At 42.7% G+C, this 18242-nt stretch overlaps 1 protein-coding gene across 1 annotated transcript in view; it reads left to right on the top strand.

The window, feature by feature from the left end:
• Positions 1-18242, top strand: part of dcc (DCC netrin 1 receptor) — a gene marked incomplete at both ends in the record, with an annotated part of 386320 nt that overhangs the window by 241202 nt on the left and 126876 nt on the right. Inside the window, one exon of the mRNA XM_083983745.1 lies at positions 13739-13880. Coding sequence (XP_083839871.1) covers positions 13739-13880 — 142 coding nt within the window. The remainder of the gene's footprint in view (positions 1-13738; positions 13881-18242) is intronic.

Genomic DNA, 18242 nt, shown 5'->3' on the forward strand with positions numbered 1-18242 from the left:
TAAAACTGTGCGTGGGATTGTTACTAAAAGGGTACGTACGCCCAAAAGCCAAGTTTTGCGTGCGCCAGTAAATATTCAGACTTATAAAACCCTGCGTACGCACACTTGCAAGCAAACTTCCCTTTATAAATCACAGAGTTCCTACAAGTGTGCGCAGCTGAATCCGCTTCACGTTCCGCCCTGTACACGCCCTGTTTTAACCGTAGATGGTCAATGCAAACCACCACATGAATGTGATCTGCATGTCAATGAGCCTGACGTGCTGTTGTTCTGTCGGTGTTGTGAATTAGCTGCAGGCGTGAAAGTGACAATGTGACGTGTTGCTGCAGCTGTTAACGGCGTCAGCGGCTCAGAGCGCACGCGGTGTTGTTTTGTTGCGCTGCCCTCTCACATGCTGGACCCGGTTCGGCACACAGTTACAACAATGACAACAGTTCTAATCTGAAACGAGTTATTAACCATTCATCATGGTCTCCCTCTCCCTCCTTTCTCCTCCAGCGGTGCCGTGGTGCAGCATTACGCACGGGGCTCACCGCTGTATTCATACATTTACAGTAATTAGACTGATCGATAAAACTTTGAATAATTAGCAGAATCAGTTACATTCTGAGGAATGATCAAACATGACACTTCTCTTGATAACAAGAAAACAGAATGTAACAATTGTGGGAACGATTACTGGATTTTTTTTCTCCAGGGTTTGAGATTTAATTGACTCTCGATCATATGTTCACAGTATCATAGGAACATATAGTTATTTACACCGTGTATTTATCCCATGCAGCCGCGGCGTCCTCTCCTCCTCCTGCGCTCTGGGAGTGGACAATATGACGGAGAGACGGTGGTGATTAAATATAGAGAAGGAATTTTGATTTTGAATTTTAAGTTAGATTCTAAGAAGATGTTTCTGAAACACCAGTCTGATGCAAAATAACGCTGTTGAATTAAATCACCGTGGCAACATGGATCTAACGCATACGGGTTGAAATTAAATGTGTGACGGCCGATAATAAAAACATAATCGTTCTTCTGAATCATCATTTCCTGAGTCTGACTTCAGTTCACCACCACACCGTCTGTGTCGCCAATTCCCCTTTTCCTCCAAACCATGCGTACGCATGGGTCAGAGTTTGCTTAGAGCTGCGCACATTCTCCTGTCAAGTTTGTTTTTTATAGATCACAACCTTGGCGTGAAAAGTCACGTACGCCACTTTCAGCCCCGTTTTGTGCGTACGCAACGGTTATAAATGAGACCCCTGCTGTTTACAATCTTGTTTGGACGAATTCGGCGCTACTCAAGCTAGCCGTTGTGACCAACACACTACCGGTTACTTTCACAAAATAAAACACCCGTTGCCCTTTACATACAGAAAACCATGATGATAGAATTTGTGCTTTTACTTTGAAATAGGAAGCTAACCTACCCTCGATGTAGCTAGCTTGAACCAAAATATTAGCGGTGCGCCAGCTCTGCCCGTATCTCCCTTGTTACTGCACGCACAGTCGAAAGGATGGTGTCTATCTGCTTGCCATGGACACGGGAGTGAGGCAAGACATGAAAAAAAAAATGTTGGCGTATCCCTTTAAGTGAGCTCCAGACCTGGATGAAGCGGAGCACCCCTGGGTGTGTGGGTGCAGCAGCTTGGCAGAGGCAGCGCTGCGTTGCGCTGCATGAAGCTGAGAGCAGAGGGGGGAACTGAGCAGCATTAATATGGTGTTCATTAAGTTTCCCTCAGACGTGACTGATTCTTGCGATTATGGCCGCTGCTCTGCTTATTATCGGTCCGTATTATTATCAGTGTCATCACCATCAGCTTTCTGCAGACCTCCCTGTAATTTCCTCGTGTCCTCGGAGGGAAAATTAAAACAGACGGAGGCGCTCCGTCTGTTTGAAGGCGTTGAACGAGGCCACGGCTTCACTTGCCCTGCTGCTTTGTATTCAGCTACAACTGAATACAAAGCAGCTGCAGCAGAGAACTCAGCTCTTGACATTTTCTGTCCCAAAAAAAAAAAAAAAACTAGAAACATTCCAGTGTTAGAGTACAGCCTGAGGCCACTTCACCTCCAATCCACACATGGGCAACAAAAATACATCTGAAAAGCGGCTTAATTGATCCATGGAGCCTGTTTAGTTCAGTCAGTGCCTAAAAAGAGATGAAACTCAACAACTTAATGAACACAGCGGCGTGTGGTTCAGCTGTTTCAGGAGGAGCAGGTGGGGAGTGGACCTCAACCAATAACACATATTATAGATGTGATTTTAGCCAATGAGATGGTTCATGTCAGGGAAATCTCACCAGAGACAGAGGAAGGAGACTGAAGGATGGAGGCGAATAGTGATGTCAGGTCAGTTCCTCTAATACTTTGACATGAGGAACTGCTGGTCTGGATTGATCACTTATGATCTCCATGAGTTGAAGCACTAAATATAACCGGGTGTGTTTTTACAGGACAACACAGTCAAATTAGCCTTTGTTCTACTGAATATTAAATGTCATCATTTCTTTCTTTCTTTTGTTTTGTATTGTGTCATAATTTGTGTCCAAATTTGACATTGTTTTGGGAGGGCACACTTACTTGACCTTTTACCAAAATCTAATCAGTTCATCCCTGAGAAATATAATTTCATTTTATTTGTTCATTCCAATGAAATTAGCAGGTTGAAGAGAACATACAATACCCGTTCCTTGCGCTTTCTTAAAGCCCCAGTATGTAACTTATTTGGCTTTTTATTAGCAAAAATCAAATATTGCTTTCATAAATACGTATTTCACTTAAGTCGAATCACAGCCGCATACAAATGAAAGCTTTCTGGTACCTAAGAATGAGTTGTTACAAGTCGTTACAAATAAATAAGTGGGCGACGCACCGAACGGAGGCGGCCATGTTGCATCGCCATTTTTTACGTTGAGTGGCAGCGTGACCGTAGGTAACCACGGAAACTCAGCGGAGCTGTCGGCTCGGCCTGTTGAAACTGTCACCACTGTGTAGTGTGAGGAAGGACGGAGGCACTGGTGTTGCATTCAGGTGCAGTCAGGCAGATGGCTGTCGGCAAACCAACCGGATGTCATTTTACTCCACGAGAGAAAGACGGTAAAACGTGGGTCAGGTAAACAATACGACATCACCATGACAACATATTGTCAGGCCTGTATTGTTTTGCCTCATGCTGGCGGACCACTTGTTTACATAGACGCTTGTTTATCCTGTTACATGCAGCATCAGTTGTCTGTCTGACGTCTGCCCGATTTCACCTGAATGCAACATCAAGAATACGTTCAGATATGCAACCGCACCACTAGATGAAAAAACGCTTACATTAGATGAAATGCCATTATAATGAACCGGTTTACAGCCAACAATATATAAATAAAAAAAACTCATCTTTTTCATTACAACATGTTTTTGATAGAACTTCCCTATTCTTTGCTTAAACATCCTCTTAAACTGAGAAATATCTGTGCACCTCTTTTCTTCTACTCTACAAACCACAGAAATACAAATTTTAAATTAGTCTTTGCAGTTTGGTGTTTGGAATTAAAATTTCTTTCTATGACTGTCGTCCCGTGAAACTAATACTTCTGCAGATTTGCAGGAAAATGTCGACTTTTTGTCTGAACACAACTAACATCGTCCCCAATATGTCCAACTCTTTGAGCTTCAACAGCCCTGACTTTACAAACAACCCATTCATATTTTCCCTGAATTTAACATTGTACATTATTCTTAGTGCTCTTTTCTGCGACTTAATACTACTCATATATCAAATACTTAGTAATATAAAGATATAAATATTGTGTTCTGCAGAACATTCATGAAAACATAATACCTCTGTTCCCGCTGTCATCGGCATGGAGGCATAAAATTACAGCAGCAGTACAAGAGTGCAATCATGTTTCCTAGGAGGTAACATTATACACAAGTTAATAGGTTTTATAGGGAACATTTGAACGCAGTGGTTTTTATTCTTGAGGTGAATGAAGTGTGATATTTCCTAACAGCAGCAGAGCCAGGAGGTGGTGAAGGTTTGGGATGGATGAACAAAACACATGATTTTCACACCAGAGATCAGGGCTCACATCAGCAGTCACAGCCTTTTAGTGGAGGTTAGTGAAAGACTGTTGAGTAGCTGAAAGGTCTTGCCTTCTGGCCCCCAAGATGCGAGAACTGACAAAAAAATCTGTAATTTTCAGGCTCCCTAAGTTAAAATCCATGTGGTTTTATGAGCTGTTCCCTCAGTTGTCTTCCAATGATGTCATTAGTTTTTGAATTTACATAACACCACCCCTACCTAGAGCACTGGAAAAGAGAGTAAGGACACCACCATTGCCTCCCGTGGTAAGGGCTTTGCGCCCCGAGTGGCAGGATATGGGTATAGCAAAAGCGCCCAGAAAACTCATTCACTCCAATGTATGTGTGTTGCCCACTTGCTTGTAAATGGATGAAAACGGCCGTGTTTTTGTTTTCAGGTGTCTTGGCCATATCAAATTATACTTATAATTTGTTTATTACAAAATGTAGATTGAAACATTAATGTTAACTGGTAACTGTTTTTTTGTTTGTTTTTGTTTTACTCGCCTATGTGTTCATATTTATCTGTAAAGGATCCTCAATGATGCTATTAACGTGGGTGATCTATAAATGTCCTTAAATTATTGAAAATACCACACTTGCTCATTCACCAACAATGAGTTGTCAGTTCTTGGGCGCTTTGGCAATACCCATATTCCGCCATCAGGAGGCGCTTCTATTTGACCAATGCGTGTCGTTACTCTCTTTACCAGTGCTCTACCCCTACCTGGTAGCAGTAGAAGAGGGCGGGGCAAGCAGTGGTTCATTTGCATTTAAAGGGACAGACACTGAAACCAGCCGTTCTGAACAGGACTTTTTGAGCAGATAAAGAGTGGTGGTATGTTTGATCCTTGGGGGATTTTGACCGAAGCATGTCACAGACAACATGTGACACCTGGGAACTATTTTAATCTGTGAAAAAGGGACATAATATGTCTCCTTTAAAGGTAAATAAAGAGGTGGTACTACTGTTTTAACCTGCACTAGGAGGTCTCACTAACTTGGCCCACATGATGAAATATATAAATAAAAAAACCTTCACTCATGTCACTTCATGTGACCGCTGTACTGCAAGCGCAACAAACATGTTAGGGTGTAGTAGTTTTTGGATTATTACTGCCTGCACCTGCTAGGGCTGTTCGATTAATCGATTTAAAATCGTAATCGAACAGCCCTAGCACCTGCTATAACATTTGTTAGTGTTGTTCAGTAGTGTTTATAGTTTGTAATTAGAATCAACTATAAATAGAAGCAGTGACAGAAACGATACGAGCTACGTAGCCCAGAAGGATCAACAGCATACAAAGGCCACAACGCTAACTCATAGGAACAACACAAATGCAGCTTAAACCACAACATAAGTTAAACCCCAACACAACTTGTGCAGTGATCCATCAGTTCCATTGAACCCTATTGCCAGGGGGGGCAGTATCTGCTGACAGATAGAACACAATGACTGTCAAAGAAACATATGCTTTTCAATAGAAAGAGCACATCACATAACATCATGCAGCTTTGTTTCACGCACAATGTCAGGTTAAGTATTACATACACCATTCAGACATGACATCATGACCACTGACAGGATCTATCAAAAGTTGGTCCAGTGAAGGAACGGTGGTGAAGCGGCCACAGGCTCAGTGATACATGTGGGGAGAGAAGGTTATCCATCCAACAGACTGTTAGAAAGCTGTCACAACACACAGTGCAGTGCAGTTTGTTGTGTATTTGGCAGCAAAAGGGACCGACACAATATTAGACAGGTGCCAGAATGTTATGTCTGATCAGTGTATATATTGAAAGCAATTGTATCTGTCAGCTGTGTCCTCTTTTGCACTGACAAGATATTGTGTGTCCATCAGTGTATTAGATTCCCGCCGCTGTGATCACAATAACTGTCATTTCTATCCAACTGAGGTAACTGAAGATTCTGCTCCATTATTCCATCAAAGAAATGACTCCTCTGACCGACTACATGTACAGTGGGTACTAGTTTCATTTGGACGGTTTCACGCGAGATTCACGCGTGAGTCACGGGAGGCTCACGCGGATTTTTTGTGGAGGAGTAATTGTGTTTTCACCAGAAGCTGCAATGTGCCCAAACAACCGCCAGGTGGCATCTGTGAGCAGCAGAGCGCCTCTATAAGAGAGCAGCACGGAGAAGTGAACACGAATGGGGAATGCAATATAATAATAATACAGTAGCCTATAGTTTTTCCATGAGAAAAATGTAACGACGGCAGCTATACGTCTCACTCTCTTTTATCGATCCTCTTGTCAGCTCCAAACACACCCATCTGCACTGCGATTACGGACCACAGCGTGGTTTTCTACACAGCAGTTAATTAACTCAGTGGGTGATGCTGCCGGTGTGTTTTTAAAATGAGCCAACTACTGTAGGCTACAGTAGTGTTCATTCCCCACCTTGTTTGACTGAGAGTGTAGCTGGATGATTTCTCATGAATGAACGGGCAATAGCCTACCGTAAAACACCAAATGTAGGCCCGGGCGTTTATTTGCTTAAATCGCTCAAATCAACAGGCGTTTATTAGGGACCTGCGTTTATTTGGGACCTGCGTTTATTAATTGTGTTCAACCTGGACCTCCTTCTGGGGAAAGAGGCTTCACTCTGTGGCGGCATGCGGCGGTGGAATGATACGTGCGTTCCTCAAGGCATTACTAGCCTACAGCCGGGGCGGACTTGTTCTCTGTCTCGCTGACCTCCGCGGTCCTGGCCCGCACAGGTATCAGGAGACCCTTACTGATCCGCAAGTTGCAAAAACCCTGCGGACGCCCAGTCTCTCCACTCCTCTCCCCACTTCAGCAGCTGTGTTGGCTCGCTCCACCGTCCTTTTTTTTTTTGATTGAATGAAGTAGGCCTATAACTAATAATAATGCAACGTATAGCCTAACTAAATACGCGTATGAGTAATCAGAGAACAGTAGGCTGTTTATGCTACTTTTAAAAGTCATTTAAAACGAGGAGCGAGCCGAGCCGACACTGTGCAGCCCAGGACAGGTGCTGAAGTGAGGATGAGCGGAGTGTACAGACCGGGCAGGAGCAACCAGCCCAGAGGCGATCACTGATATAGCCTATATGTGCGGCTATATATACCGTATGTGTGTGTTTGTGTAATGCAGGGGTGCTTTAAAAGAAACACAGTTGTCTGGACAGCAGGCATTTTTCTCACAACCAACCTCAAAAGCGAGGGCAGGTCCGCCGAAGCATCATTCCGCCCGTTGTCTTTGTTGTCACTTTGTTGTCGCTCCACAGAGCGCACATGGCTACTTAATTATGCACGTGCTGACCATATATGGTTGTGAGGCATTCTGGGGGTGGAATATGAGGTGTGTTCATGTCCGCACCATTCTTGGGTCCGGTGTGATGTATCAATGGAATATTGCGGAGAGTTGTGCGTACGCACAGCTTGATCAGTGTTTCCCACAGAAAAAATAAATAAATAAATAAATGTGTCCACGGCACGTGTGTTTACGTGCGGGCACCGCACGCGAGAGAGGCGGCAGGTTGAGAGGCTGACTGGCGGAGATGAGAGATGGTGCATGGTTATTAAAAAAAAAACACCATCTCTGATCTCTGCCTGCACATAGACAGACACAGGTTCACATACAGACAGGGGCGCACGGCAAATGCAGCTGCAGCGCTACTAAACTAGAGCAACAGCAACTCTCATATTTAAATTGTGTTTTATATTGATTTCATATATTTCACTGATTGCAATTAGGCTATAGAATGCTAGTGTGTGTTTTATTGAAAGTGAGGCTATAGGTGAAAATCGCTACAGTGGGGTTTATATGCAGCGGTATGTAGGACCATAGACACATCAGCGACACATTAGCACCTTCATTTATCTCTGATCAATAGGTGTGCTTGTGGATACTTCACTCAAGTAGGCTACAGCCCTGCCCCCCACAGAACTTCACACAGCTGTTCAGTCAGCTTAGAAAAACCGGTTCTTACAATAGCTACCTCTCCTCACACTTTTCATAAGCCGGAGGACAAAACTGTAGGCTTCATTGTTTCGTTTCATTTCGTTAAGTGAAAATCATCTCTGAATTATGGAACTAAAAATAAAATAGGCCTATCTTTAAAAAAAAAGATCCTATGATATTTAGCCTAATTGCATTATTTTTATTCAAATGTGACTGAGACCTTTATCTACCTAAACAGAGGGTAACATGAATAAATATCCTGTTTTGTATTTTTCTGGAAACTGTTACATTATGTAACGTGACCGCGGCACCCCCCCCCCTCTCTCCCTCCCGAATTGGGCATATTATGATAAATATAACTGTAGATGAAAACAGTAATTGAAGAAAAAAATAAGCTATATAGCCTATTATATATAGTATTATATTATAGTATAAATGCCCAGAAATCGAATGTTTCATTTGTGTAAGTTGTAGCTTCAGAAACCATCACACATGGAAAAGTCACGGACTGAGAGACCTGTAGTTTTAATGTAAACAAAGTCATTTACGTAAGAAAAACACAAACGCCTGTGTGAGACCATCTGGGTGGTTCTAGTGTTAACATTAGCCTAATGAAGAATGAAGAAAACACGTTACAAATGAACTATGACCGGATTGACAGCAGAAACAGTGTGCACTTATCTCAAGGAAATTTAAATCGAATGCAACTGTAACTTGTAATCCAAGATGCTTCAGCCTCTTGGATGAGAGGTGAAACCTAGACAAATAACCAAGTCCAGTTGCATTCGATTTAAATTTCCTTGAGATAACTATGACCGGGAGTCCGGGACAAATGAGAATATTCACAGGCTTAGTGCATGTGCACACGCCGGCCGGAGTCAACTCGCAACAATGTAGCTTTCCCTCGATTAAAGTAGTTCTGTCATCTCCCACTTTGTACCGGATAAGAGACAGCACCCGACAGATATGCTAAATGTTTGGATGCAACAAAGTCACTGTTAACAAAATCAGCATCTAATCTGTCCCTTCAAGAGCAGCTGCTGACAGATGTGCATTATTGCTCCGCTCGTGAGTCCAGCAGCATCGGGTCCAGGCTGCTGGCACAGACGTAGCGATCGTGGGCTATGAGTGGATTGTTACATTCACCAGAACTTGCAGAACTCAAACTACTCAAACTTGGAGCCACCCAGCCAGGCTACAGGAGAGATCAAAAATATGCAGGGGACCCCCAAAAGGCTGAGAACCACTGATCCTGTTGAACGTAGGCTACTGTAACCACTGTGAAACAATAAAACAACAACATTGATCTGATTGACCGGCGTAGCGGTCCCTCTCTCCATCCACTCTCTAGCTCTCTCGACCACAGCTGCAAATTAAGTACCTATGGCATATGAACAGCGCCACTCTCCATTGCAGCTACGTTGTGGTCAAACGTGGAATTACCCCCAAATCTTTTGAGCTGCATCTCAGTACGATGCTTCCACCTAGTGGCTACAGTGTGACCTACAATTTCACGCAACGCGTGAATCACGCTTTCCGTGAGGGAAACGTCCAAATGAAACTAGTACCCACTGTAGTGCTGCTTTTACATTTCTTTAATGCATTAAAAATACACAATATCTTCAGAGAGTGAACGTTCAATATAGTAAATCCTCTCTTACCCTAACATTAGTTTAAAGGGGACATATTACATCAGTTTAAAGGGCTTTGAAGGCTCTTTAACATATATTTGGGTGTTTGTCTTCCCTTCCGCCCCCAAAATGTGACAATTGACAAAAAAAATCAGTAATTTTCAGGCTCCCTAGGTTGAAATTTATGTGGTTTTACGAGCTGTTGTCTTTTCAAATTTGCATAACCCCACCCCTACCTGGTACCAGTAGAAGGGGCGGGGCAAGCAGTGGTTAATTTGCATTTAAAGGGACAGGCACTGAAACCAGCTGTTCTGTACAGGGCTGTTTTGAGAGGATGAAAAGAGCTGTGATGTTTGATCCTTGGGCGATTTTGACCAAAGTATGACACAGACATGTCTTTAAGACACGTGGGAACTATTTTAATTTGTGGAAAGGGGGCAGAATATGTCTCCTTTAATATCACAAATCACTCTATCCATACACGGCTTTTAGGGCTGGGACAATATGCTTTTCTCCCGATTCGATTCTTCTACGATTTTTTGGATGGCGATTCGATTGAAATTGTGATTCTATGATATTGCCGATTTTCTCGATTTTTAGTCTGCATTTTTAACATTTATCTGCACACAAATACTGTAGGAGCCTATAAATTAACACACTCCATTATAAAGTGAACTTAAACTCTTAGTCATTAAACCTGGACTCTCTGTATGTAAAAAATGCTAACAAATGCACATTGCACAATATTTAAAAAAAAAAAAAAAATCGATTTTTGAAAAAAAAAAATCGATTTAAAAATCGTCAAAAAAGATATTGTGATATTTATGTGAATCAATTTTTTCTCCCACCCCTAACGGCTTTACAGTATCAGTCTGACAAGTAACAACACATACTGCTCAAACTTTCCCAGTTAGAATAGTCTGTCTATCCACCAGCACTTATTTTCCCCCAGCAACCAACCAGAACCAATGAAATTAACGGCTCATCGTTCACATCATTGCATAATGCATAATCAGAATTTGTGTTGTTGACTTTTGCATTTGTGTTGTTGCTTTTTGTGTTTGTGTTGTGGCGTTTGCATTCTGTTGGCCCTTCTATTTCCTTTAGGCCACTGTAACAGCATCTGTAATGGCTTCTAACCAGCAGCACAAGTTGTAGCAGCAGTAATAGCAGCAGCAAACAGTATTGTAATTGTCAGCTAACACATTGATTAGATGAATTGGCCTAACAGTGTCATGAAAAGAGGAGGGTTGTTGTTGCGGTGCAGCCGAGCAGTGTTTTTCCTCCAGGTAGACGGTCTCTGTGACGACGCTGTCCTCCTTCATGGATGGTTTGCCTCTTTGTGGCTCTGTGGGAGATGTTCCAACATGAATGTAACCCCTGTATTGTTTCCATGGAGACCTCACATCCAACCGTGTCCTATCAAAGTGGATAATTAGGTAATGAAGTGTATGGTGACACCTGACCAGAGAGAGAGGAGAGAGAGTATGGAGGAATTTGGCTGACATGCAAATTTATTAAATTTTTCCCCTTCTCTTTTCCTCTCCCTCCACCACCCCCAACTCTCACACACACACACACACACACACACACACACACACACACACACACACACACACACACACACACACACACACACACACACACACACACACAACCCCCCACCCCCACATCTCAGTAATCAGTTCTGCTGTAATCAATTAGCAGGATGAGGAGCAGCAGAGAGAACAGGTGCAGCTAAATGTTAATGAATTCCTCGGTGGCCATCGTCACAGTAACACTGGCTGAATATCTAAACTGCTCACTGGCCCGGTGACTTCCACCACAGATGATGGAGGGACACACACACACTATCACTCCCAGGCTGCATGTGTGTGTGCATTCCCGCTCAGAATTATCACCAGCCTTTAATTTTAACTACAGAATATGAAACATCAGATGTTCAGACGTTGGGGGGCGTTGCTGAGCTTTTTGTTTGTTTGGCTAAAAGGTTTCGGAGGATTCGAGATAAGCAGATAATTTGTTCCTGAGGTTTATGGGACCAACTTTTTTCAGTTTTGTCTGAGGTAAAAAGTAAAAATTGCTGCTCATCCAGGTCTGGGTGTCATCTGCATAACAATGGAAATGTAATGTATTATATTGCCTAAAGGAAGCATATACTATAAGGTCATAAGTGCTGATGCAAGAGACTGAGACTGTAGCCTAGTGGAGATCCTTTAATGCCACCGACATGTTCTAGTTTCTATAGTCAGTTGGCACTAAGATCTAAAAGCATGGAGACAGTTCAGTGTCTATGGATGTGAAGAGAAAACATCAGTAGCTGTTTCTGTGCCATCATGGACTCCTCAATCCTCAAGCAGACCACTCCCATCCAAATAGTTTCATAACTGGTTAGCCAGCACATTCTCAAACTGTATAGAAAAAGTTGAGGTTTGATATGGGTCTGTGATTTTCTGAAACATCTGCATTCTATCGTAACATAACCTGTCGATGAAGATAGGTTGATCAGACCTAATATGTTGATTAAAGGGGACATACTTTTTGAAGGCTCTTTAACATATATCTGGGTGTTTGTCTTGCCTTCTGGCCCCAAAATGTGAGAATTGACAAAAAAATCTGTAATTTTCAGGCTCTATCTATCTATCTATCTATCTATCTATCTATCTATCTATCTATCTATCTATCTATCTATCTATCTATCTATCTATCTATCTATCTATCTATCTATCTAATCTATCTAATCTATCTATTAAACAAACCTGCCAACACTGAAAAAAAAAAAAAAATAATAATTGACATGTAAAATCCATGACCTCAAAGTGAAAGAAAACTTACATTCAAATTGCATCCAGTTCCAGTGGAGCAGCGTTGTTGCTCATCCTTTTTTACCAGTGCATCAAAGTTTGTGGTCTTTGTTATAATTTAGACAATCTTGTACCGGGCCGGATTAAAAAACCCAACGGGCCGCATATGACCCGCGGGCCTTAGTTTAGTTCAGAGAGACTTTGAGGAGAGTAACTGTTGACTGTAGGGACTCTGCCTCATGTGTACAGCACCGTTATGTAGAGAATGAGTTCTTTATCAGCTAGTGGCTATTGTGAATTAATGAAACAGTGGTGAAAACACAAAGAAACACACTCCACCTACACAGAGAGCAGAGGACACACATTGGTATGCCACAGATCCTCGTCTTCCTTCATTCATTTATCTTCATCCATTAATACCTAACACACACACACACACACACACACACACACACACACTCAGGATATCAGCAGGATGGTTGATGGCAGCTGCCTCACACAGGGAGCAGAGCAAACATCTGCTGTGTGTGTGTGAGTGTTTGTGTCAGAGGTGGGTTGTTAACATGCAAATAAAGCAATTAAAATTCATACAACACACACACACACACACGCACAAACATACGTACAAACACACGCACATTGAAATACATACAATGCGCAAACACAAGCACAGTGAAACTCAACCGACTGCAGCCTTTCAGCAGAACGATTCAGTGAACAGAGACCACGGAGCAGGTCCAGCTCAGTCTGGTTCTCGTGGGCTCATCTGGCTTCGCTGAGCTGGACCGAACCGGATCACCTGGACTGGACCACTCCGCTGGTTTCCACCCCTCCTCTGTTGACCGGCTCTCACATCCAGACTGGTTAATGAGAGGAAACCTCCAGATAAGCCTGAAGATGGCTCGATAACACATTTTATCTCTCTTCATGGCACAGACCCCAGATCAGTATCAGACTGATCCGAAGAGACAGACACACAGCAGAAGCCAGAGGGGCTGATCAGATTTACAGTACAGTCACTCTGGGCTCTGACACAAACACACTCACACAGAATGCTGCCTTCACTTTATCCTGTATGTGTGTGACGATGGGAAGAGGTGACGGTGTGTAAACAACAAATGACTATGAACAATTACAAAAGAGACTGGACGCCATCTGAAAGTCTTCCTCCTCCGATGAAGGACGTGGACATGAGACTGTCTGTCCACAGTCCACATCCACGCTCAGACGCTCTTTCACAGTTTAATTGGTTGACCTATATTTTCCTTAATTATCTTTCAGAGCATCAAGGTGTCATGGCAACCGCCTCTGCGCAGCACCCAGAACGGCATCATCACCGCCTATAAGATCAAGTACAGGAAGACCGGTCGCCGTGGAGACCAAGAGGCCATCGAACCCAACAACTTGTGGTACCTGTTCACAGGTGAGGCTGTGTTCATCATTGTCTACAACAGCTGCTCCTGCACTTTGTGTCATGTTGCTCTAACACAGGGTTTGAATTAGGGCTGTCAAACGATTCATTTTTCTAATCGCGATTAATCGCATTTTTTCGGGTCGCTTTTTGACAACAAAAAAAAAAAGTTGCGAAGAGGGTTTAGAAAGTCGCCAGATTTAGCGAGAAAGTCGTCAACACTGCTCAGAGCTCTGGTACATGGATGTATATGTGTGGTGGCCTGGGAATTTTGATATTTCCATAAACTAGAAGTTTTCAGCTATTCATAACTGTTTGAATAACTGAGATAGCCCTTTCAGATCAAAAGTTATGGGCATTTTAATCTATTATGACCAAAAAACTGAAAAGTGAGAAAAATGGCTTTAAATAGAACGTTGCTGTTTTAACCCTCTAAAGACGAGTGTTTTACAAAACATTAAACAGCTTCTGAACCGTTTATGATAGAGATTAGCTGTAAACTGTATCTGAATCGTGTGATTTTCTGCTTTCTGAGGGTCATTGAATGGTGCCTCTATGACAAGAAGGGACCGTATAGGTTGCGTGTAATCACGTGGTACGGGAACAGACGCTAACCTAGCGTAACTCAGCTGAAAATGAAACGCTTTACTCGCCACAAAAACATAAAAATAAGTACTTTCCATTTTGTTTTCTTAAAATATTTATTCACCACGATGTAGTAGGGAGTTCAAAGTACCAGAATCACACAAAATATAAAAATCGTGGAAATAGTACTTTTCCACCTATTTTGGCTATTTGCCACATTAGAACTCAGTCAGTACGTTTACATGCAGAGCTTAAAGTCCCACTCCCGCGACCCTTTTCGGCCATTTTAAAACCAGCTCGTTAGCAATGCACATTAGTAATGCACCTCTGGAGGGTGGGCGGAGACTGCGCTGCTCTGCCCCGCCCAGCCACCTCCTCGCACCCCACCCCCCGCTCGCTGACAGCTGGACATTGTACAATTACAGATTCAGCGCGTTCAGCGTAAAACTCCACACTGGGATTCAATCTCAGACTGGAGCATAGTCCTTGCTCACAGAGCAAGCTGCTCTACCAGGTGAGCTATACCTGTTATATCTTGACAGCTACACCAAGCTGTCAACCCTTTCACCTCTGAGCCAGATGCAGAGCAGGGCGGGAGCTTGTAGCACTAGTGCCCTCCCCTGGAGCTGTGACACGTCAGCTCCAGTCTCCCTGAAACTGCCAGTTTGCGTCTGCCATTGGTTCACAGCAGTTTGAAGGCAGAAAAACTCAGAAATGCAATTTTGCACTTCCTTTTCTGCCACAGGAACATGTGAAAAGCACCAAAAACACGATTTTCATGGGAGTGGGTCTTTAATCGAGCTATGCTCAAAATTCGATTTTGGCGTCAAGTCGGACTTCTGTCCTTGTCTCAATATACATGCAACTGAAAAAATCGAATAACTGACGGGGTCCGCCCCCTCATGCGGCGTCACCCGTTGTTCAGCAGGTTAATACGCCGCCTGTCCTGTTGACTTTTCTGTCACCTCCTAAAAAACTGAATATAAACAACTTAGTAGCTTAATAATAAATTCTCAACTGCAGTTCCTGACCAGACGCGCCAGTCTGGGCTGGATGCGCCCTGAGAATAGGATACGGGCTTCCTTTTTCTCTCTCTCTCTCTTTTTTAATAAAACACTCTTGCTGGTCGCGCTGTGTGAAATGCATTGAATCAGCGCTGACGTTGGGTTTTTTTCTTTACTTTACAGTCTATGGTTCGGGCGGCTTCTCTGCTCCACTTTGTGCTGTCTCTACGGTTGTGGAGCATACGCACATGCATTGTCCAGTTATACTCCGACTAAGCTGTATACATGACGGAGAAAATCAAATTCCAATCGCATTATCTGGGTGTCTTAATCGGAGTTCTCAACTCCGATTTCAGTCGGACTAAGGTGTTTACATGCACTTCAGTTGTCCAGTTATAGTCGGATTAAGGCAATAATTCGGTTTTTTCAAGTGTCATGTAAACGTACTGAGTGACTTCCGACGGGTTTTCGCAGGCCGCCACACATATCCGCTCTCATTCTTCTTCCTAGTCTTGGGAGCTTAGTGGCGGTTGGCAACCAACTTGAAGGTGCCTTACCGCCACCAGTAGGTGGCGGTACCTCCTTCCTCTACTGGACACTCCAGTCCAGTAGAGGAAAAAATGGGCCGTGATTTAAAAAATTTAACGCGTTATTTTTTTTTAATTAATCGCATTGCGATTAACACGTTAACTATGACAGCCCTAGTTTGAATAGATGAATGTACAATCAGCCAGTTAGTGTCACAGTGGTACTTAAAACAAAGGGTTAACAAATATCAGGCTTTTACTGTTCACTTTGGCACCAAAACACAACATATAGTTTCCATATAAGGAAAAAAAACATCCTGTCTGATCCTGATAAAGTCGTCCAATGACGACATTCAGATAGACAAAGAATAGACTCACATCCTTAATGTGTGTGTGGTTGTGTGTGTGTTAAATGCACATGTCTGTGATGTGTGTGCATGGGTAATACCATGGCAACTGTGTGTGTGTGTGTTTTTGTCCTGCAAAACGGTCTCCATTTGCATCAATTTATATCCGTGTGTGTGTGTGTGTGTGTGTGTGTGTGTGTGTGTGTGTGTGTGTGTGTGTGTGTGTGTGTGTGTGTGTGTGTGTGTGTGTGTGTGTGTGTCTGTGCCCATTCAAACTGCCACCAGCTATAATTTCAATTTGAGGTTTGCAGGATTTGAATGAAACTGATCTTCCTTTTCATTATTTTTCCACTGATGGTTATCTTCACCTGTCTGTCCATGCAAGGATTCATTCCCCAGTGACAGGTGTGTGTGTGTGTGTGCCGTTTGTGTGTGTTTAGAATCCGATCCATATGCTGGAAGCTTTGCTGTCAGCAATAACCAGATCGTTTTATTGATGGAATACAAAATTAGATTTCAATAACTAAAATCCCACTGCAGGCTGTTTCTATTAATATAATGAGGATGTTTTGTCAACTTGCATATTTTTCAAGTCACAATGTGTTAATACTGAAGGAATGTTCACAGCCACACAGCTTTATTTAAGTCTGTGATGTGTCAAAACACAACCTAAGTACACCTGTCATCCACCACCACCTCCTGTTCACTGTTGCTGTTCATTCATTCAAAAGAAACAATGAAACAAACCCAACACACTCAGTGCTTCCTAACAACAAGAGGCAGTTCCATACCCTCCTGCACTAGCTTTGGGCAGTCAGAGCTCAGAGCAACAACTCAGTGGAACAAACTGTAGCTCAATGTCCAGTTTTAGAATGAAAAAAACTCTCAGTCTCATATCATATTGTCATATTGTGCTGTTTTTCTGTTGCTTGTGTATAAGTCTGACAGTACTCTTTGTGTAGATTGAGTGTTACTCATGTGCTTTATTGTTGTGTCCTGCCAAAACACTGCAGATACAAATTAGCTCTGAGCTAACTCTGATATAATGTATTAAATGGCAACATTTATGCTCAATATTGCACATGGTCTCTCTACAAAAAGTCTAATAAATAAATGAAAATAAACCCAAATGGTACTTAACTAAATACACTGTGCCCACTGTTAAAAGGAGGACACTCTGGTTCCTTAAATCATCAAATACACAATCCAACAACTCCAAAACGCTCTGGTGGACAAGTTGTGACCTGCACATTCACCACGCTATGAGATAATAACAGAACGTTATGAGACAGAGTTGTTTTAGAGGCAAATGCAGACACTGCTTGCTGAAAAACTGTCCCTGAACGCAACGCACATCAGCGGTTTTGCATGAATTTACCTCTAAAACAACTCTGTCTGGTAACGTTGTGTTATTATCTCATAGTGTGGTGAATGTGCAGGTCACAACTTGTCCACCAGAGCGTTGTGGAGTTGTTGGATTGTGTATTTGATGAGTTTGATGAGGGAAACCAAGAAATCCCATGAGCCTCCGTAGAGTAGCTCTGAGCAGCTCACGGCTCTGCTCCGCCGTTCTAAAAATAGCTTGCACCGACGATTAAAGGTAACGAACCTACTGCTATGACTATAGGGATTATGGCAATGGGCCAACTATCCCTTTAAGTAACCCAAAGTATTTACTACTTAGAAATAACTACAGACTCAAATGGAAAAGTTATTTCTGTTACCCTTCTTTTATGCCATCACCGTATTTTTTAAATACTAAACTAGCTGCTGTTATTCAGTGGAAAAAATACTGAGAAGAACACCTGATCATTACAGATGGAGAACATATTTCTGCCTAATGACCATCACATAACAGTGTGCCACCAGACTGCAGTGTGTCTGTGCTCATCAACTCTCTCCCTCTCTCTC

The sequence above is a fragment of the Trachurus trachurus genome (genome assembly GCF_905171665.1).
Source record: "Trachurus trachurus genome assembly, chromosome: 12".
In the NCBI taxonomy this organism is placed as follows: domain Eukaryota; kingdom Metazoa; phylum Chordata; class Actinopteri; order Carangiformes; family Carangidae; genus Trachurus; species Trachurus trachurus.